Genomic DNA, 23516 nt, shown 5'->3' with positions numbered 1-23516 from the left:
CTCTGGTCCCTTTAAGTTAAAAATAGTCACATATATATGTCATCTAGACCTAGCACTTGACAAAGCCCCACTACAGATAGATTTATGTTATGGGTATGTTCCTGTGTTTCCTGTTACATACATTAATTCTCATATCTGGCTCAGCAGCAAGCTTCACTGCCTTACATGCCTTTTATTCCCTTGAATCACAGGAGCTTCAGTTTCAACGACTTACTCGAGAACTGGAAGTGGAAAGGCAGATTGTTGCCAGTCAGCTAGAAAGATGTAGGCTTGGAGCAGAATCACCAAGCATCGCCAGCACCAGGTACTGACCAGTGGTTCTTTCTTTACACCTCCTCAAGTTACATTTCTTAGTATGTTGTCCTAGAAGTAGCAGGTGATTCTGTTAGTGTTGTCCTGTTAATTTGCCTCCAGAGTTTGACAACAAAAAGGTCAATTTATTTTAATTTTGAGAAGCCTCTTACAATATTGATTACCTTTCAGTCCTGTGCCTAAAGTGTTGTATGTTTTATTGGGAAGCTTCAATAGTGAAAGAAGCTATACTGCCTACAGAAATTTGATTTCTTGTATCGAGACACAGTTGATGGATATTTCACAGTTAATTGCCAGCTGTTTGGTAAACCTTGTTGACTGTTGCTTTGAAAACTTAATGTGGATTTTTTTCGACAAAAGGATATTTTTAACTGGCAAGTTTTAGTTGTTTTTCTAGAATATAATTACTAATTACTACATGAAGCATCGGGAATTTAAATATAGTTCATTGTATACAGTATAAATATAGTATAAATAGTATTTGACTGAAAAACAGAATCAGCTCTCTGATTCTTCTTAAAAAGACCATTGTATAGATTGCTATGGCAAACTTCAAATAAAATAGTTAAATTGCTCACCATCTTATCTGTGGATTTCTTTCTTAGTAATTACACATTTCTAGAAAGTCTCCTGTAAAATATTTCTATTGCTTACATTTTTAAGTCGGGTTTGTTTGCCCTTGAATAGATATAACCACAATAATTTACCTCATTTACTTCTAGCCACATAATTCTACTACTCCTCAGTGTCTGTTACTCATAGGGAAAAAGCCCCCTCTTTTTTTGCTGAATAAAATGCTATTTTCAGTTTCCCTTTTCATGCCACTTGTTGGTATGCATTTTAAACTATTAGGCTGTAAATTGTATTTCCCTGAATTTTTCATTTCTAGCTTGACAATCATGTATATTGTTGAAATTTGTGTATATTGCTGTGTTCATTAATGCATAAAACATAGAAGAGTCAAAAACTCCTTTAAAACCAAATAGAAAATTATGTGATCACTTTCCTAGATAAGTTTTCTAGCTAGGTTTTCTACATAAGCAAGTTTTTATAGTTAAAAGTCAAGGTATGAAATTATAAATTATAAGTTTCTAATTCTGTCAATGAGGTAATTTATCAAAGAAATGAAGAAAGATTATCAAAACAGACATTAGTTTTAATTCTATTCAGTATTTTTAAAATTTATCTACAGCTTTAGTATTAACAAGGGAAATAATAACATGGTCTGATACATTTCCCCAATGTATTTACCAATTAGTATGAAGAACTGTAATAAACTCTTAGTTGAAATGGTAATTTCAATGGTAATCTTAGTAAACTCTAATTGAAATGGTAATTGATCCACTTGGCTTGCCTTACTCTATTCTTGATGCTTCAACTAAATGCTAATATTTCCTTACAGCCTTTTCCAAGTTCCTCAGGGAAAATTCTCTCTCTCTCTCTCTCTCTCTCTCTCTCTCTCTCTCTCTCTCTCTCTCTCTCATAGAAAATCAGAATTGTCTGACTGGGCCCCTGTCAGCTTATCAGTTATGTGGTGAGGCCTTTCCTATCCCAAAGCCTTGTCACCCAGATAGATTATCATTGAATGAATGGTAAAGTTTAATATAATGCAGTAGGTTTTGAGCTCATTAGAGGATACTCTGCAGATAGAATATCATTGAATGAATGATAAAGTTTAATGTGGTCCAGTAGGTTTTGAGCTCATTGGAGGATGCTATGCCATCAGGCCATCCATTTTGTATCTGTATTTCCTTTTCCTTCAGGATCTTTCCTATGGACCTAAAAAGACTATGGATACAGTTGTTCTGATCAATGACTGCAAGGTCTATACTCTAACAAGGAAATATTAGAAAACAGTATATTAGCAAAGGGAGAGAAAACATTTTAATGTGTTATTTGAGAGATACACCTCTCCCCTGTTTCTCCCAGTTCCTCTAACTGTCCATTTTTAGAGCCACAGTATAAGGATATAAATTGAAAGTTGATTTTACCACCTACATCCCCTTTCCTGCCAGCCATTTCTAATTAATTCAAAAGAGGAATTGCTTCTTATGAAGCTTCCTGTTGGATTTTATTCATTCCATTGCCTCACTGTTCACAGGGTAAAGACAATATGGCTTAGTTTTTCTATTAATGACTTTTTAGAAGCAATAGTCTTCAATAATTCTTCATTCTTAGTGAAGACAATATGGCAAAAAGATTTGGACATTTGAAAAATCAAAAATACTCATTTTACTTTTTCCTTTGAATTATTTGTATTAACTTTACATAAGGAAAAATAAGAATATCTTCCAGATCACCTTGTATTGAGTGGCTTTAATAATGAGCACTTCGGTTCTCTCACACTTTTAATCGACTTACAGAGTGCCATAAAGTGAACTTGCTTAGTTTTTCTATTAATGACTTTTTAGAAGCAATAGTCTTCAATAATTTCTTATCTGATTTTTTCCATTTGTTTAATTTTCCACAAAAAAGTATTAAAAAGTCTAGCAATATCAATATATTATAATAGTTCTTAACCTATATCCAGAGAGGATGTATTAGACCAACACTTTACATAGCCTTAAATGTGGGCTTATACATTTGTTCTGAATAAATGTTATCTGTGTGTTTTAATATTTCACTTTATCCCAAATTATTTGAAATACCTTTAAAAATATAAAAGCTCAAAATAGAATGTGGAAATTAGGGAAAGATGAAGACTAAAAATTTCAAAAATAAGATGAAGTCAAGTTTAAAACAGTACCAAAAATGTAAGTTGCCACATGTCTTTTATATAAGAAAGAGAGAGAACCACTTCTGCTATCCTAGTAGGTATGCTAAAGGCAAAAGTACTAATAAGCTTCATAAATTACGTGTCTATGACATAAAAGCAAACCAGGTTGCTCAGGAGGATTCTTCACAGCCTGCCCCGCCTTCCCACCTACCCCTTTACTAGGGCAGAGGCTTAAATCTTTTCTCTTGTTTGGTCTCATTAGAAGATGACAGGTGAAGCAAGTAGCACCTTCAGTGGTTTCTAGCCAATCATTTACAAAAGCAGGTTGATAGGGGGTGTTTCTGATGTTAAATGGAATACAAAGGGACAGAGTAGCACCTTAACAAAAAGGAATTCTCCAGGGGACCAATTCCACCACTGAGCTGCACTCAGGATTAGGTTGAGCATATGTCCCGGAATGGAGCAATTTCAGGTGCACTAAGCAGGCTGCCCACTATGACTGTTTCTGTCTGCAGAGCCTATGAGTGTCATGGGCAGCAGTGAGTGCTGAGATGCGAAATGTCCTGTGTTGCAGTCTACTGGGCATAGAGCATATGTACTTTAGTAACAAATGATTCTCAGGGAGTACTCTATTATACAGCTTACCACAGGAAACTCACAAGGAGACACAGGGGAAATATGCCCCCTAAACTTCCTGTTGAGGCAGTTCCTAGCCTTCAAATACTAATTTTGATGGGATTTGGTTCTTTTCTTCCACAGTATCACAGTAGAGGATTGTTCTTTCCTTAGTTGAGTTTAGATTTAAGGGCCTACCTGCTCTGCATTACTAACCTGCCTATCCTGCTGCTTCTGCCTCCTGTGCACCCAAGGTCACTGAGTGAGGGGGCCATAGCCATATACTTAGCCTTTTTTTTTTTTTTTAACTATAGTATTAAGTAATGGTCATCTTGGAGTGTTTGTAAAGTGGAAGAAGGAATAAAGAAATTTCTAACTCCCAGGTACCTCCTGTACTTTGAATTATTCAGGTTTATAGAAGTATAAATTACAGTAAAATCCACTCATCTGTAGCAGCGCTTTTATGAATTTAACTGACACTTTGGTGTACACTTTTGTGACTACCACCTAGAGAACATAGAGAACATTTTCATAAACTTTTATAATATGAAGCAGCTGCTTTTTGCTGTTCGTTGCATTTCTTTCTTAGCATTTTTTTTCCTTTAAGGTATTTTCCCATGAGTAATTTTCTGTCTTGTTCCTAAACTTTCACTTTGACACACAGGCTTATTCTTTAAACAACTTCTAGTGACTCCTGCTTGGCAAAAAAAATTCTCAAGGAAGCAATTGCTGGAGGCCTAGTGATGCAATTTGGCATCAGATAGAAATTACTATAGCCTTCCAATGGCATGTACACTGAGGTAGAAGACTTGATCAGCGAGTGCTCTACTACTTTAAGCCACAGTTTTCTGGTGGTTAATTGGTTATAAGAATCTCAGGGACTTTCCTGCCCTGGCTGACTTCAAGTAATCCTCAGATCGCAGCCTCCTGAATAGCTAGGATTACAGGTATGAACTGTCAGTGCCCAGCTCCCCACCCCCTCCCCCCACCCAACTTATATTTTTAATGAAAAGATTTGATTCCCTATAGCCATTCAGCATTTTTTGTTTTTCACAATTTATAGTCATTTGCTGGTGCCTGCTCATCAGACTTTCACTGATCCCATTAAAAATTCTATACATGTTTTAGGCCTGAGAGTAACAGAAAATGCTCTTGTATGGTTCAGATTCTTTCTTCGGTGAATATGTTTAAGTCATTGGGAAATGAACTTCCTCAAATAACACACTCTTTAAAGACGAAGAGTCCTTGGAAAGGTTGAATGAATGTCCCTCAACCATTTTTTTTTACTTAATTTACCACTTTCAGAACTGTGTGATATAGTTCTGTCCCTTTGACTTAAAGTACTCTTACTTGCCAAAACCAACTAGTTTTAATGAGCTTTTTCCCACATACCTTAAAATCTAGACTTTTGAAGTTCAAATTGTAGTGTTTTCGTAGCATATTTTAGAGCTATTTAACCATTGCCACTGCCTAATTTTAGAATATTTTTATCAATTCCCCATTAAAAAAAAAAAAAGAAACCCTCCCCACTCAATAGAATTTTTACCTCATTCTTCCTTTCCCCCAATTCCAGGCACCACTACTTTCTGTCTCTATGGATGTGCTTGATCTAGACATTTCTTACATGTGTGTATGATCCTTGGGGTCTGGCTTCTGTTGCTTAGCATAGTATTCCCAAGATTCATCCATGTGTCACGATGCTGTTTGTTTCCAAGTAACATTCCACTGTATGGCTACACCATACTTTCTTTGTGAGGAATGCTGCTGAGTCCCAGGGTTAGGAGGAAGCAATGTTGAGGCTTTGCTCCTCATGTTCCTGGATTGGGGATACGGAGAGTACACAGAAGATTTCTTTGGGCCTTGTCATCCATTCTCCCACTATCTCAACAAAAGCTCACTTTCTTTCCCTTTCTTATGTTATAAATTCTTGTTTATTACTGAGCTAGTGGTCTGTGCTGATTTACTTTTAAGTTTATAGTAGGTAAAGCATGTTCTACAGAGTTCATCACAAATTTTCTTTCATAGTATTATATTTGGTCATTAGTGACTCTCAGTGGTGAAACAAATAAAAGATCCATTTGTAATTCATACAAAAGAAGGAATAAACCATTAAATATGTGAAAATAATGATCAGAGACACTCTTTGAGGTCTACATGGTGAATATTTACGAAGTAGAAATTGTTGTGAACAAATTTTACTAACACTGTATTTTTCTGATATAATTCCTGTTATAAACACAGTGAAATAAAATGTCACCTATCTGAAAGATAGAAAATAAGTCGGCCTGACATGCAGCTCTCCAGCAGTCACTTATCTGGAGCACTTTGTTCAGCAGTTTTTCCCAAAGGTGTTTTTAATTAGTGTGTCTCATTGCCATTTCAAGTACAAGCTAGTTACATCTAAGACATACACATCACTCAGAGTGGCAACTTTTATTTTTTGTGCCTGTCCCAAGGGTTGAACTTAGGGCTTGGACTCTGTCCCTGAGCTAAAGCAGTGCTCAAGGCTAGCACTCTGCCTCTTGAGCCAGAGCTCCACTTCTGGCTTTTTTAGTGGTTAATTGGAGTTAAGAATCTCACAGACTTTCTTGCCTAGGCTGGCTTTGAGGTGTGATCCTCAAATCTCAACCTGAGTAGTTAGGTTTACAGAAGTGAGCTACCAATACCCAGCGTGGTTTTCCTTATTTTAAGCTAACAATGCAACCATATAAAATTCAGACATTATACCAAATACTGCTGGGCCACCAATGGCTCATGCCTATAATCCTAGCTACTCGGAATGCTGAAATCTGAGGATTGGAGTTTAAAGTCAATTTGGGCAGGAAAGCCTGTGAGATTCTGTTTTTGTTTTATTTTGTTTTTGGCCAGTCCTGGGCCTTGAACTCAGGGCCTAAGCACTGTCCCTGGCTTCTTTTTGCTCAAGGTTACCACTCTGCCACTTGACCCACAGCGCCACTTCTGTCCGTTTTCTATATATGTGGTGCTGGGGAATCAAACCCAAGGCTTCATGTATATGAGACAAGCACTCTTGCCACTAGGCCATATTCCCAGCCCAAGTCTATAAGATTCTTAAGTCCAGCTAACTGGCAATAAGCCAGAAGTTGTGGCTCATGTGGTAGACTACTAGTCTTGAGCAAAAAGGCTAAGGGACAGTACTCAGACCCTGACCTAAGTTCAAGCCTCGGGAATGGTAACCACACAAAAGTTGTTTGTTGTCTAGTTTAATACTGTCCTTAAACAATGGAATAAAACCAGTCACTTAAACCTGTAATCCTAGCTATGCAGGAGGATCAGATCTGAGAATTACGGTTTGAAACCTATCTGGGTAGGAAAATTCATGAGACTCTAATCTCCAATTTGCTACCCAAAATATCCAGAAGTGGAACTGTGGTTCAAGTGGTAGAGCACTGTCTTTGAGCAAAAGCTCAGTTATAGTATCTAGACCAACAGTTCAAGCCCTAGGACCAGCACAAAAAAGAAACAAACATTTTAATTATAGTGAATAATTCCAAAATGAGTTAGCTATCTCCTAGACTAAGAATTTTAAAATGTTAAGTGGATATAGGCTAGAGGAACCACAAAAACATAATTTTAGATTTAGTGTTAGTTTCAGATTATTTCAGTACTACTGTGTATATTTGGTTGAATATGGAGAAAGCACAGCCATGTTAATTTTTCTAATTAATGAAGAGGAAAATTTACTTGTTAAAATTAAGAGACCCATGCATTTAAAATATATGTATCATGCCATTATTTAATTATCTTTAAAAGAACCATTTTAATTAGAATAACGTTATTTCATTTCCTGAAATTTCTCATGGTTCACATTCTGTAATTATCAGTCTTAAATTATTTAGCAGTAATGAATTATTGAATCAAAACAAGAATCATATTTCTAGCCTTCACTCTTTAATCTTAAGTTTTTAAAAGCATGTGTTCATGTTGTTAAAATACTTAAATACTAATGCAGCTTGTATAGGAAATTTTAAGATGCTTCTTGAAAAAAAAAATATCTTACAGCTTCATAGGAATTAATCATTAGTTTGCCATATCAAAGCAACAGCAATACTCTTAAATGCTACATTTTCTTTAGAGTATCATTTTGAGGTTGCTTGTATATTTTAATCTTCTTTATCTTAAGAAATGTTAAAGTATAGTGAGTGATATCACAAAAATTCAAGTACTCACATCCCAGAATTGAAAATTACTGAGAGTTCATTATTGGCTCCTTTTTAAAAAAGAAATAAATACGAAATGCAATTTCCTTTGACCCATTCTCCCTTCTTTATAGCTTAACTATTTGTGTGTCATTTTGTGATTTGTGTAACTGTATTATTGAATATATACATATATATGAATATCATAAATGTGGCTAATAGCTTATGTTGCTTCTTAAATGTGTACAAATAGTATAATATATGTATAATTGTACCTTGATTTTTCTCTTTGACACACATAGGTACTAGTTCATTTTTTCTTAAACTAGGACTTTTACTCCGAACCTGGGCACCATCCCTGAGCTCTTTTTGCTCAAGGCTAGTGCTCTACCACTTGAACTACAGCTTCACCTCTGGCTTTTTGTGGATAGTTGGAGATAAGAGTCTCCCAGATGTTTCTAGCCCAGGCTGGCTTTGAACTGTAGTCCTTAGACCTCAGCCTCCTGAGTAGCTAGGATTATAGGTCTGAGCTACCTACTGCTTACCTTCTACATTCTTAAATAGCTATAATACTTAAACATCATTATATGGTATAACCATTCTCTATTGAAAATTTATAATATTATAATTAATGTAGCAATAATATTCCTATTATATTTTATTTTAATTGACACATAGTAATTGTACAGATTTATTTAATACTGCATAACATTTCAGTAGATAAATATGTGTAAGTATCAGATAAAAATCATCTTCATATTTCTCATGATAGACATTATTTCTTGATGTTAGGAACATTTAAAGTCCTCTCTGCTAATCACTTTGGAATATTTAATTTTTGTCAGACAAAGCTATCCTATTGTCCTGTAAAACATGAGAAGGTTTTCCTCCTATAGATGATGCCTGGCCACCCATTAAACATTTTCTATGTCCCCCACTCTCCACCCTCACAGGCTCTGATAACCACTATTCTAGCCTCAACTTCTTTGAGATACAATTTTAAGCTTCCACATATAATTAAGAACATGTTATATTTTTCTTTATTGAAATTACCTCTGGTCTATTCCTGTTTATTTGTGTGTGTGTGTGTGTGTGTTTGTGTGTGTGTGTGTGTGTGTGTGTGTGTGTGTGTGTTAGTTCTGGGGCCTTGTACTTGCTCGACAGGCCCTCTACCACTTGAGCTACTTCCTCAATTTAAATATTTTCTACCTTCTTTTTCTGTTGTGCTCTCATGTCTTTTGCGCACACTAGCCTCAAGCCACAATCCTCCTACTTCTGCCTACAATGTAGCTGAGATTGACAATGAGGATGTCACTACATCTAGTTTGTCGTTGAGTTGGGGTCTCACTAAGTTTTGCACAGGCTGACTTAAACAACAGTCCTCCCAGTTATAAACGTCAGCCACTACAACCAGTTTCTATCCATGTTACCAATGAACATTCTTGAAAATACCTTCTGATTTTCCTGACTTGCCTCAGTTGTGTTCATTCCCCACAGCCCAGCCAGACTCTATCCAAAGACAGCCATAACCCAGCCTCCAACTCTACCTCCTCCACGATTTGTTGTCCCACCTGCAAGTGCTGCTGGGCTGCTTATGTGTGGCGTGTGCTCATGTGCTTGTGTGTGCTTTTCCTCATCAACACCACCAAGATACAAACAGTCATGGAAATACTCATTCAAAAATTCTGGAAAACGACTGTACCGCCATTAATGTACTTTCTGTCATTAATTATTTAGAAGGAGTTTGCCATTCTCTCCTGTAATCATTTTAATCTTCTTGATGGAAGAGAAGGAAGTTGGTGTTAAACTTGCATTCTCATTATCCATCAACAGGATAAGAGCAGAAAAAGTGATGTGCAGAGATGTTTCCTTAACCCTTCAGAGAACCACTAAATACAGCTCTGATCCACTGATGGATGGGAAAGGAAATTGAAAATGTGATTATCTATGTAAAAGTGAGGACCATCCATTTGTTCATTTTCAGTAGTTAATCAACTTTCCACAAAAATGAACATGGCATGTCTGCCTAGGGAGAGAGAAAATAAGAAAAAACTGACAAGTTTGCCAGACTTTGTAATGTCTGATTGTTATTATAGCTCTTCTCCCTGAGGCTTCACAGTCTATTTAATAACAAATCAATCTAATCTGTTTTTGCATAGATATTTCTACTCTGCTATTGTGTTACTCCTCTATTAAATAGGGAGAAAAACACACTAAAACTGAAGAAGAGAAAAGTCTCTAGCCACAGATTTTCACAGCTTAAAAAAATGCGTCTTATAACCTCCAATTATATATTTGCCCCTAGCAATGGTGTTTTCCGTGTTGATGTGCTATTGGGGTATCAAGAAGTTGTTTCAAAGACTTAAGCATCCCACCGACCTTCCTCTTAACATTTCTGGTTCACATATAGATTACAATATGAGAGTATTTTCTCTAACCTTACTTGTTCTAAGAAAAAGGAAGACTAGGCAATTACTTTAGGATTCTCTGATCTTCACTCTAAGCCACTTATAGGTTGATCTGTGTTTTACTTACATTATCCATATGATGCAATTGAGCCAGAGAAAATAATTCATATCAAATTGGCCAGCCCAAATACAAGAACTGGTGCTTAAGGAATACAAAATATACACATATATCTATTTTCTGAGCAAAATTCTTCTCAGTGAGGACTTTCAAATAGTAAGTGAAGCTAATGTTCACATAAATACAAAGGCAGAAGATACATTATTGAGTGGAGTGGTAAATTAAGGATAAGTCTAGAGGTTAGAATGTTCTGGAAAATAGAGGAAGGGTGAAGCTGGTTAACTAACTCCTTGTCATCTTGTAAACTCATGCTTCTTTTTGGATTCATATTTCTTCAAAGAAAAATGCTAGATATTGAAGCTAGAAATTTTAAACACTAAACGATGTTTATCACCCACTATGTATCAAAACACTGTTTTGAAATACCTATTTTATTAGACTGAGTACATTATTATTATTATTCCTAATAGTCTACTTTTTTGTTTCATTCCTTTGTTTGGTAATTTGGAACTTGTGTATAGTTATATGGGGCTAGAGTGGGTAAATAGATAAGAGAAAACATAGGATGGGTATGGAAGTGCGAAACTAATTAGGAATTTGCGAACGCTTTCAGGAGGATTGAAAACAGTCTAAATTCATTTTCCTGTGTTCCAGAAATTTCTTTGTCTTTTACTATGTAGAAACATTGTATGTGCTTTGCTGAATATTGTCTATCTGCTCATGCACCTAGGCTTTCTCCCAGTTTGATGATCCTGGACTGTGCCCCACCCCCATGTGTAAATTCATTCTTTTCTTTTTTTTCCAGTCATGGGACTTGAACTCAGGGCCTGGGCACTGTACCTGAACTTTTTTGCTAAGGGCTCACGCTCTACCACTTGGAGCTAAGCTCTACTTCAAGTTTTTCTGGTGGTTAATTGGCAATGAATCTCCTAAGGAGCCCCAAGGGAATCACAGAAACAGCAGGACAAAGGATGAACCAATGCAACATTGATACCCATTTGACATTGTGTGGGGTTTGAACCTTACAACTTGGGGGAAAGGGAGTAGAGAAGGATATGTGGAAATAATGACGGATGGGGTAACAGTGATTATAAACAAATGTACCCATTATCTTACTTAAGTAACTATAACCCCCCTGCTCATCACCTTCTCAATAAAAATAAAATTAAGAAAAACAACTAATGGAATATTCTACATGACACAGCATGTGCTCAGCCACAAAATAAGCAATAATAAATTTGAAATACCTGAAAAACTAACAAACAAAAGGAGTCTCATAGACTTTTCTGCCTGGGCTGACTTCTAACTATGATCCTAAAATCTCAGCCTCCTGAGTACCTAGGATTACAGGCATGAGCTGTCAGCACCTGGCAAACACTCTGGAATTTATTTTTCTGGTCCTGGGGCTTGAACTCAGGGCCTGGGCACTGTTCCTGAGTGTCTTTGTGCTCAAGGCTAGCACTCTACCTCTACTTGAACCACAAAGCCATTTCTAATTCATTCTTTTTTAATACTAAAGTCTCTGTTTATTGTGTTCAACTATGAAGCAAGAGCAGAAAAGGGCATTACAGGGAGAAATTCTTATCAACAAAGCAAAAACATATATTCCTCTTCATTTTCATAATTGGAATACAATTTTTCTTCAAAATCAAAGGAACTTTATTCATTATAATTAAGTTAAATCTTACTCTGGCTATTCAGTGGACAGAAAGTGAATATAATTCTTTAGACACATTCAATTTGATTTATCTCTGTGTAGAGAAAGAATTGTATGTGAATAAATAATTTACCTGTTGTTGCTGCTGCTGTTTTTCTAAGGTTCTTACTGTGTAGGTCTGCCTCTGCCTCTTGCCTCTTGCTTCTGAGCACTGGGATTATAGGTGTGTGCTGTCATACCTCCCTGGAATATCAGAACTGTGTAATAGGTCAGGGGGAGTAAATGTTTAAAACTTTTATCTTGAAATTGTTTTTTAATAAAAAAATTACTTTTACAAAGACTTTTCCAAGCATTTTAAATTCTAATGGACAAATTGAGATTGTGGGCATCAAAGCAATCCATTTATCAGTTTGAAAGGTGTTGAGTGCCAATGTGTCTCTTACTATAGATATCTACAGCTTACACCAGTGCAGTGCTGTGCTCAGTTTTTCGAATGGGGACCAAGTGGAAAAATAGGAACCATTTCCTTCTCTCTACTAAGTCCAGCCTTACATGAATTTCTTTATTCATTTGTAAAAGAAAAATATTTTATATAAACTATATTCTTTGTTGTAAATTTTTAAAATTTTTCCCCTATCTTCATTTTTGCATAATTTTGAGAGAATAGACTGGAGAGAAACAGTAACATTTTGAAGACCATGAAAAAAGACAATTTCCAGTAAACTGTATTCTCATACTGCCCCTTTGCCTGACCTGATCTTGGGTTCTGACAGAGTACTTCAGAGGAGAGTCTAGAATTGTGTTTAGCCATTTAACTCTTTTCATCTCAGTTACTTTCTCTCTTCCAAATAAATGTCAGCCTAGATGTTAGAAAACTTTTCTATTCTGTTATCTGCTTTGAATTGCCAGGACACTGTTGTGGCGTGGGCCTCCACAAAAGTCAGGCTTCCTGTAATTTATGGAGATGCCAGGGGGGATTGTTTGTCTTATTTTGTCTAATACTACATCCTCTTTGATCTCCCTCTTCCCATATGGCCTTCTGAATCTTTTATTCATAGATTCAAAGCACTAACACAAGTGCTTTTGTCAAGAATATTTAGTATCTTCTGAGATATGTTCACCTCCAGTCCCCATGAAGGTGATGTAGAGTGCATTTCCTGGTTCTGAAATGCTTTCACTGTATATCACATAAGTAGCTTTTGCTTTAGGAAACTGATCTTAATATTATTTATTTTTATCTGACCTTTTTTCAGAATGTGTTTACACAATTACGGCTGAGCAGTATGAGGAACAGGTAGAATGGAAAATTGTAAAAGCAAGAGTGAAAACAAAATAGAGCTAGAGGATACCAAAATGTTCAGCCTAGTGGATGACCACCACATGCTTTACTCATACTTGCTAGTAGCCAGTGAAAACTACCACGACTCTCCCCTATTCCTTACCAGTGCAAGACTTTGAATGAAGGGTCTCATACTTGTTCACCTTGCTTGCTTGCTCAGCTGTTACTCTACCACTTCAGCCAGGACTCTAGCCCAGTTTTTTACTGGTTATTTTGGAAATGGAGCCTCACAGGCATCTTTGCCTGGCTTCAAACCACAACCCTAAGATTGAGTAGCTAGGTTTATAGGCCTGGGCCAATGGCATCAAGTCCCAGGAGTACTTTGCTATTCCTGTTTGTTGCTCATGATTTTTATAAGTACACTTTGAGTGCATGGCCAAGTTTATCCAGTAAAATGTTATTGAATGGGAAATCCTATAATTAGACTCTAGATCTCTGACCTTTACTTCACTTGATAAAGTGTGAGAGCTGCTGTCCCATAGCTGTCTTGTTTGCTCACTTTATCATTCACATCTACAATTGGGTTTGGTTTTTTTTGCCAGTCCTAGGCCATGAACTCAGGGCCTGAGCACTGTCCCTGGCTTCTTTTTGCTCAAGGCTAGCACTCTGCCACTTGAGCCACAGCGCCACTTCTGGCCATTTTCTGTATATGTGGTACTGAGGAATCGAACCCAGGGCCTCATGTATACGAGGCAAGCACTCTTGCCACTAGGCCATATTCCCAGCCCCTACAATTGGGTTTAGGGTGGAGGAGCAATGCAAATCTCTAGCTGCTAATGGGAGACAACTTATGGCTTCTGTCCTGTTGCTGATAGATTAGGAGCTACTATATCCTATTATAAAGGATATATTGTTTTACTCTCAGTGCATTTTTACTTTTGGTAACCTTAGTATCACAGCAAATACATAATTATGAAAAGAGACCCAATGCCCTATGTCATTTGTTATGCCTTGCCTGGTTCAAATTATGGCCCTATACTATTGCAGGGTCAAAGTCATAGCATATGCAAAATAATCTACAATTATGGACCTATTCTTTGTTTGTATTTTTCCTGCCTGCTGAGACCTTGAGAATAACCTTTTGATGAGAGGTGCAATAGCGACTATCCACATGAAAAGCCAAAATGAGTAAGTAGCTCTTTCTCAGAAGGAATGGCCCTAACCTCTGGACAACAGAGAATGGCCCAGGATCCAATAGCACAATAAAGACAAGCATTTGTCAGTGAAAAGCTATGAATTTGGGGAAAAAATATTTTGTACAGATTATAGACACTATATTTTGTAGAGGTTCCTGAAAAGGCAGTTAAATACCAATAATTACTTTCATAGTAATGCTTTGCAAAAGAGAAGGGGGGAGAGGGGGAGGGGGAGAGGGAGGGGGAGGGTGTCCTTACTATGTCGGCTACAGTTTTTGGGGGGTTTTTTAGGCTACAGGTTTTTTTAAGCTAAGGTCTTCAGAGCCCCTAAGAGGCTAATAATGTGATAGATCAAAATATCTATTGCTCTTTCTCCTCTAGGCAAATGTATTTCATATTCCTTATCTTGCCTTTCTGTTTTTGACTTACCTAAATAGTTTAGTGGTGGAACAAAGACCTATACACATCTGTCTCGGGAAGAATCATCATGAATTATTCAGTTTTTTTCTAACTATTCAAGTTGCTTTGGTTCTACGACAGAAAGTAAATCTGATTATTTCTTAGTCGATTCTTATCTAAGTGAAACCTACGATGAGTTCCCCAGCTCCCAAACTAGGAAAAATAAAATGAATTGAACCTAAAAATTACCTATTGGTAGATGGTATGAGTTCTTGGAACATCAGGTTTACAACATTAGGGAAATCTCTTTTCTACCTGTGTATCCTCTCACTTCTCAACCATGCCTTCCATGTATTCATATAAAATTATACCTATGAACTGGACATCAATAGTTCACACCTATAATCCTAGCCACTCAGTAGGCTGAGATCAAGGATCTCAGTCCAAAGCAAGCCCAGGCAATCAAATCTACAGGATTCTCACCTCCAAACTGATCAGCAACAAGCTGGAAATGGAGGGATGGCTCAGGTAGTAGAGTACCAGCTGTAAGCAAAATAAGCCCAGTGAGAGTGCAAGCCCTGTACTAGCACAAAAACACATAAATACAAATGTGTGCGCACATCCATGGCATCCTTGTTAAGGATCAGAAGAAGGAGATTTTTTTTTTTAAGTTTAATTTATGCAGTGTAGCCAAAAGCAAATCTTAGAGGGAATATTCCTTTTTTTAAAATTTTTGGTGATACTGAGATTTGAACTCAGGACCTTGCTGGTCAGGAGCTGTCCCACTTGTGACATAGCTCCCATTCTGAATACAGAAAATTTAATTGGCCAAACAGGGTAAATGCTTTCAAGAACTAATTTTTTCACAGATATTATGTTCAAAGATGGTATTCTCAGTATAAAAAATCAAGAGAACTCAAGAAAGCTAATGCTTCATCAAGGAAGAAATCTGAGGCCTTTTTTAAATGATTAAAATTGTCTTAAATCACATAGGGCTTACTTTAAAACACAACAACCTCCTAACATTCTGGCTAACAACATGTGACTGCCCAGTTTCCCACTGTGCTTTCCCCTAATGTTTACCCAGTAGGGTCCAAGAAGGCTGGCTCACAACAACCAGAAGAATTGGGAGGAAGCTGGTACTGGCTTCATAAAGCAGAACCTTTTGAGAATATTGTTGTTTTTGTAAGAAATGATATGAAGAAAAAGTAAACTTTATTATTAGAGTATTCAGTTTTGTGGAATATATACATACATTCTGGAATTTGAACAACCCTAAAAAAAATTTCCAGACTGTGTTCCTGCATATTCTGCTCCAAAAATAGCATTGAACGTGTGAAGCAGCTTTGTGTATGAGGCAACTGGAAGTACTTAGAAGTGCTTAGAATATAGGTTTGTGTGGAAAAGGTTAAAGCAGAAGGAACCAGGTGCTGCAGGAAGGACCTTCTGGGCCCTCCTATGATGTTTGTATCTTTGCCAGCATAAGGTGCTTCCATTGTCTTCTATGGATTTGTTTTCATTCCCAATGGGAAAATAATGTAACTTTGAGTCTGAAAAAAATACCACTGTAGTGGCTGGAGGGAAGAAAGCCTAAAAGGATGAGAGATCAAAGCCGGAAAAAATATTCAGAAGAAAAAAAAAAAAAAAAACAGGATGAGAAGATGGAGGCCCCCAATGTAGTAGAGATTAATTCAGATGACATTTTCAGTGAGAGCCATGTGCCAGATGCTGCCTTCGTCTCTTACAACACATCTGTGAGCACAGCAGCTTTATGTCCTTCAAGTTCATACACACAATAGAGAGAACAGTTAATACAATGACTTCTGCTCCTCAGTGTGGTCGTGCAGTACTAACCAAAAAACAGCCTGTTTGAGGGACTTGGTTGGGGATAAAGGTGTGGCTACAGTGGTAGTGTGCCTGAGCTCAAACCCTAGTACCTTAACCAAAACTATTAAGCTTTATAATGTGTTGGGCGCAAAGTGTGACATGATCTAATATCTGGTATGCTGTTGGAAATATGGTCTACTGCTAAGGAGAGGGGTTTGCACTTCCTTCAGAGGACCTGCTTGTGTTTCTTCTAAGATATTACCAGTCAGCATTTTTAGTTACTAATCATAGATTCCGCTCCATCTTGCATAAGTAGAAAAGGAAATAATTTAAAAGTACTTGATGTCAACTCACAGAGTTTCTAGGAAGGCCCATGAGCCATATTGTCAATCTGGGTATCCAAGGACCAGTGTTCACTGACACTACTACCTTCTCACATCACAAGCCATATTGTACACCCTCTCCCACTAGCTTGCCACATTGAGAACTGGGGCTTGAACTCAGGGCCTGGGTGCTGTCCCTTAGTTTTATTGCTCAAGGTTAATGCTATACAAACTGAGTCACAATTCCATTTCTTGGTGGTTAATTGGAGATAAGAGTCTCATAAAGTTTTCTTGCCTGGGATGGCTTTGAACCATAATCCTTAGATCTCAGCCTTGTAAGTAGCTAAGATTACAAGGGGGAGCCACCCATGCTCCATTTGTATCTGCATGAAAAGAATCTCAGAAGTGTGTAGACTGTTACAGTCATTTTCTATGTGTTCATGTATATGACAATGAATGCATAATCTCTTCCTTTTAACATTAAAATGAATTGCTTTGATTTATTAATTTACTAGTGAATTTATTTTTAATTGTTCCTCGGAGACTGACCAGACAATCCCAAACTTATAGAGATTTCCCTCAAAAAGTTTGTTGGTGATTAAGGTATTTGAAACTAGGAGTACATCTTCCCATTGAAACAAAGGGATGTTGGATCCTTGGGTTCTTGTATTTTAAAATGCCCTTCACATTCCAGTAGAAGCTTCTAGAACACAAGCAGCTTGGCATATTCAGGAGAGACATGGAAAAGAATGATAGAGTCACTTATGGGCACAGAGCCTGCAGACAAGGCATCTATTATCATGGTAGGAAGTGTTTCTAGGAATAGATTTGCAAAGAGAAGAGAAAGGAAATACGCCTCTACTTCTAGCATGAAGCTACTTCTAACACAGATCTGCCTGGTTCTTTAAGAACATAAAAAAGCAGGTTACATCAGTTACTTAAACTATCAACTCAAAATCCTAGTATTTATTTAGTAATACCAGAATCACAGGGCAATGAACAATTTGAAAACAAAGTGAAGAGTTCAAAAGGAAAGTAATCTTCTGAATAACACATAATTAGTATTATATAGCATTGTAGAATTTAGTGTGGAGTTAATTTTTTAATGTGAGGATAACTTGACAAACTACATAGTCTTCAAAATATGTCCAAGATTTTGCCTATTTTATTTGTTTATTTATTTATTTATTTTTGGCCAGTCCTGGGCTTTGGGCTCAGGGCCTGAGCACTGTCCCTAGCTTTTTTGCTCAAGGCTAGCACTCTGCCACTCGAGCCACAGCACCACTTCTGGCCATTTTCTGTATATGTGGTGCTGGGAAATTGAACCCAGGACCTCATGTATACGAGGCGAGCACTCTTGCCACTAGGCCATATCTCCAGCCCGATTTTGCCTATTTTAAAACCTTATTATCTTACTTGAATAATATAGTATCTTTTATGTTAGAGTAGGAAAAATTAATTTTAACTATAGCTTCCCACTGCCTTCACCTAGGAATACTTTATTGTAGTTCGCTTACCAAAAAAAAGCCTTTTCAGCAGCAAAAATATTGTTTTTGTGATTGTCACACAAGACTAAGGCTGCTGGAGCCTCCTAACCACAGAGGAAAAGTAACTTGACTTGCTCAAACTAATAAACCAGCCTAAGCATACCTGATGATTCAAGAGACTGGAGAACTTTTTCACAATTTGTATTATAAGAACAATATAGATTAAGAATCTCTTGGGGGCTGGGGATATAGCCTAGTGGCAAGAGTGCCTGCCTCGGATACACGAGGCCCTAGGTTCGATTCCCCAGCACCACATATACAGAAAACGGCCAGAAGTGGCGCTGTGGCTCAAGTGGCAGAGTGCTAGCCTTGAGCGGGAAGAAGCCAGGGACAGTGCTCAGGCCCTGAGTCCAAGGCCCAGGACTGGCCAAAAAAAAAAAAAAGAATCTCTTGGGGGCTGGGGATATGGCCTAGTGGCAAGAGTGCTTGCCTCTTATACATGAGGCCCTGGGTTCAATTCCCCAGCACCACATATACAGAAAATGGCCAGAAGTGGCGCTGTGGCTCAAGTGGCAGAGTGCTATCCTTGAGCAAAAAGAAGCCAGGGACAGTGCTCAGGCCCTGAGTCCAAGCTGCAGGACTGGCAAAAAAAAAAAAAAAAAAAAAAGAATCTCTTGGGCCTCAGGTGATATGATATATACTTGAGTATAGGGATTTCTATCTTTCCTCATTTTTTTTTATGTACTTGTTTTCCATCAGTTGTGAGGCTTGAACTCAGAGCCTAGGCACTGTCTTTTGCTCAAGGCTAGTGCTCTACCACTTTGAGCCACAGCGCCATTATGATACATACTTGAACAAAGAAGCCATAGCCCCTGACTGCTTTCAAGCACCTACTCTGAATTATATTTTTGGATTTATAATTTTAAAGACAAAAAAATCTCATAAACTGTTTCACTAAAGTTATATAAGTTTCAAGCCTAGAAAATGCTAAACTTTTATGGCATCTCCAAGAAACTTGAGGTATAGTAAACATTTCTAGGTATTTTAATATTGTCACAGTATGTGATTGTTTTGATTGTTGACACAGTGTTGGTGTAATTGGAAAGTAATTTGATAATAGAATCAAATAACCAATACAGATTCAAAGGCATCAAAATTCAGAGTAGTGAGCCACTTTTGGAGACTCCCAGACCACAATGACCTGCCCTCAGGAACAAGACAAATGTGCTATTATGGACATTGGACCAAATTTTCATTTTCTCCCTCATCAGTGATTTCTCCTTTTGAAATCACTTCACAGTGCCTCAGATAAAGGAGAACTGCTCGGCTCTGGAGAGCAGCATGAAGTGATTGGCCTCATTCACTGACAGCAGTGTGTCTCCCGTTTGCTGCAGCTAGTGCAGGGTTCTGGGCTGGGAGCTGCCAGCTCTGTGACAAAGAAAAAGCAAATCACACACACAATTGAAGCTTGGAAAGTTCTTACTGAATGTACAGTTTTCTCTTGGCAAGAGTTCCATTAACCCATTACTGACTCAGGAAAATATCCAGAAGTTAACAAGAACTTAGAGTGGTAGTACTAAAATGATCTTCTTTGTTTATTCCAGGTTCTCCATTTTACATATTGTTTCCTTAAGCCTGGAATAACACATATTTTCATAAATTGACTAAACACATCAAAAACACTTTCAGTATGTGGTTGTTGGGTTGATTTTTTAAATCAAAGTGCAAATTTCAGGGGGGAAGGGGGAAGCCCAGGGGATGTGGCTCAAGTGCCTAGTAAGCAAAAGGCTCTGAGTTCAAACCCTAGTATGCCAAAAAATTTAAAAACAAAAATAGAAATTTGGAATGTTTATGTTCTCATCCCACAGAAACAACTACTTAGCTTTCTATCTTCTAGACTTTTTCCTGGATATACTGTATCTGTACACATGTGTGTGACAGAGAAATGAGACTGGAGCTGTTCTCTTATTAAGTACAGTGTATAGGAGCATTGACTTTGAAATCAGACTATCTTGGGTTTAAACCCAACACTTAACTTGCCCAAATATATATTCTCTCTGAAATTAAAAAAAATGATAATATATGTAAGGTGGAGCTTACTTTTTCATATGGTAAAAATATTGCCTGCCAGCATATTATTCCTGTGTTCCATTTCTCTGTCCCTTAACACCATGATGCCCTGTATTGGTTGGGGCTAGGCAATAAGCCACACAGGTAGGTTTTTAAATATATACTCTTAATCAAGGAAAAAATGTAATTAAAACTTTGTTCTAACTGTAAGATCTTATACTTCTTTATATTGTTCCATTACTATGGTTTAAATTTTATAAGGCAACATCCAATTCAGAACTGACCCCCACTGACTTTTGTATCTACTGAGAATCATTTATTTAAAATGTATGTTATATATGTATTTTATTGTGTTACCTCAAACATCACATAAATACTATGAACATGCTACTTAGTTATGTTATTTTGTCTTATGTAAAGGATATTTTGTGTCAAAGTTAATTGTACAAAAGGTACATATAATATACTGTGATCAAATTCCTTCCCTCTGTATTACTCTTTCTTAACTGCTCTCTCTCTCCTGTTTACAGTTCTTAATGGGTTTCTTTATTCTGTTATCATATATCTATTGAATATATTTCCATCATAATTATATATACACAACCATGTCACTTTGTAATTTGCTTGAATTTCCAAGTAGAAAATATGTTTTGCTCCAAACTGATGTGGAAAAATAAATATGTTTAAAAAATCAACTTGGGTAACCTTAAATTTTATTTGGATATTTTATACTTGTATATAACTGAATATGAGAATTAAAATGTTCAGATTCAAAACAAGTCTGCAGTTAAATTTTATGACCAAGAAAATAATATTTTTTCCTTCTTTCTCCTTAGCTCAACTGAGAAGTCATTTCCTTGGAGATCAACAGGTATGATTTTTTTTTAAGAACATATAAAAAGTTCTTGTTTTTTTATTCATACAAAAAGAAGCAATTAATCTACTCTTTAGTTTACTAACTCTTGGTTAAGCTCAGCCTTTAATAGTGGTAATATTGAGATGTTTTACTTTAACATATTAATTACTAACATGCTTAATTTTTAACATGACCCAGTAGTTTTCTGTACTTCTTAAGATGCTAATTTTGAACATGAATAGGTGATTTTCTCTGTAAATTACGAAGATTTGCCTAGCGACATTTTTTATTCAACCCTATATCTAGATTTTTTTTCTTTTCCATCATATGGAAACAGAAGGATGTCTTCACATAAAGGTATCATTTAATCTGGGAAAGCTGGTTAGTCATTTATATAAATCAAGTCTTTACGATGTTTCTCATACTCAGAAAAGAATTACTAGAAAGAATTGTTTTCTTTCAGTGCCCACAGTGAAATATGGTAGCTCCTAAGATAGCACAATATAAACTGGCATATTTTAATATAGTCTATCTTTTTACTCTATACTCATGACATTTTGAAGAATAAATTACATTAAGGAGAGCGCCTGCCACTACCACAAATATTTGGTGTTCTCATGCTCAGTTTTCATTTCATTAAATGTTTATTGAGTACCTCTTGGGCTTGAATCCCATGCCTCCTGCCTGGCAGACAAGAGATAGCACAACATGCATTTGTCCCCGCCCCCGACACCATGGAGCTATAGTAAACCCTCAAGATTAAAATATTAGAATAGGTATCTAAGAACTTTACCACTTTTCAAACAAAGTATGAATTGAAGGAATGTTAGATCACCAAATGACCAGTATCTGAATTTATCTGCATTTGGTAGAAGGATTCTGATGTCTCTATGGAGCGTACCAGGAACTGGTATTTTACAAAGATGCTGTTCTCAAGAATTGTAATGGTTATACAAAACTGATCATGCACCAAAATCATTTGAAAAGCTACCTAACAAGACTTACTAACAGCAAGGAAAGATAAACCATGAAATATGTGACCAACTGGCAAGTGAGTATTATATGGGGACACTGTTCCAAATAGACAGCCCCCCTGTAGCTCTGCTGGAGACCACCTGACCCTGAAGGTGGTCAGGCTGCAGAAGGCATTGTTATTGGATAGGAGAATAGACAGTAGGAGCGTTACTGGTATAGGAAATAATAAAAATTACAGATGTTTAGAGGGCTGCATTGGGTCATATTATAGAGATTTTGGGGAGTCTCCATTCATTTAATGGTCGTGAGGAGACATTTGAAAATCTTAAGCAAAAAGTCACACAATTTAAAACATTCTTCAGGAGAAACAGCAGAGTCTTGAACTGGAGGAAGGAAAAATTAGTGTCAAATTGGAGCCAGGCGCCAGTGGTTCAGGCCTATAATCCTAGCTCCTAAGGAAGCAGAGACCCGAGGATCATGGTTTGAAGTCAGCCCAGGCAGGAAAGTCTGTGAAATTCTTGGCTACAATTAACCACCAGAAAACCAGAAGTGACATGGTGGCTCAAAGTGGTAGAATGCTAGCCTTGAGCAAAAGAGCTCATGAACAGCCCCAGGCCCTGAGTTTGAGCCCCAGGACTGACAAAAAAAAAAGAAAAAGGAAAAGCAAGGGAAAGAAAAAAGACAAGCTGGAAGGGTATTGCAGAATTTGGTATATGAGACATGATTAGTGATTCCTAGGATTTAGTCTGGTTTAATAAGGGAGAGAAGAAACCATGCTAACCTTGAAGTCTGAGTGTGGAAGGATGTTGCTTCCGTTGAAATAACCTGAAGCATGATAATGAAGGCCAGTCTTAGGAGAGCCGGCTCGGGACTAGTGTTGGATGTGTGGAATTTGAGATGATGAAAATGAGCATATGAGTCCATTCAGTAAGCATTTATAAATGTAATTACTAAAGAAAGCCTTAATCAAATGTGCAGGAAGACACTCTTGTTTTTTGTTTGTTTGTTTTTGTTTTTGTTGCCAGTCCTGGGGACTGGACTCAGGACCTGAGCACTGTCCCTGGCTTCTTTTTGCTCAAGGCTAGTACTCTACTTCTTGAGCCACAGCTCCACTTCTGGCT

General features: G+C 37.1%; 1 protein-coding gene across 16 annotated transcripts in view; it reads left to right on the top strand.

Annotated features, from left to right (window-relative positions):
• Pkp4 (plakophilin 4) overlaps nucleotides 1-23516 on the top strand; it is a 239319-nt gene that overhangs the window by 144448 nt on the left and 71355 nt on the right. For all 16 annotated transcript variants that reach the window (XM_048345412.1, XM_048345410.1, XM_048345408.1 and 13 more), the window contains 2 exons: nucleotides 192-304; nucleotides 21401-21435. In XM_048345412.1, coding sequence (XP_048201369.1) covers nucleotides 192-304; nucleotides 21401-21435 — 148 coding nt within the window. The remainder of the gene's footprint in view (nucleotides 1-191; nucleotides 305-21400; nucleotides 21436-23516) is intronic.

Source organism: Perognathus longimembris, chromosome 4 (genome assembly GCF_023159225.1).
Source record: "Perognathus longimembris pacificus isolate PPM17 chromosome 4, ASM2315922v1, whole genome shotgun sequence".
Lineage (NCBI taxonomy): Eukaryota > Metazoa > Chordata > Mammalia > Rodentia > Heteromyidae > Perognathus > Perognathus longimembris.
The sequence above is the reverse complement of the archived record's forward strand: the minus strand, read 5'-3'. Positions and strand labels throughout refer to the sequence as shown.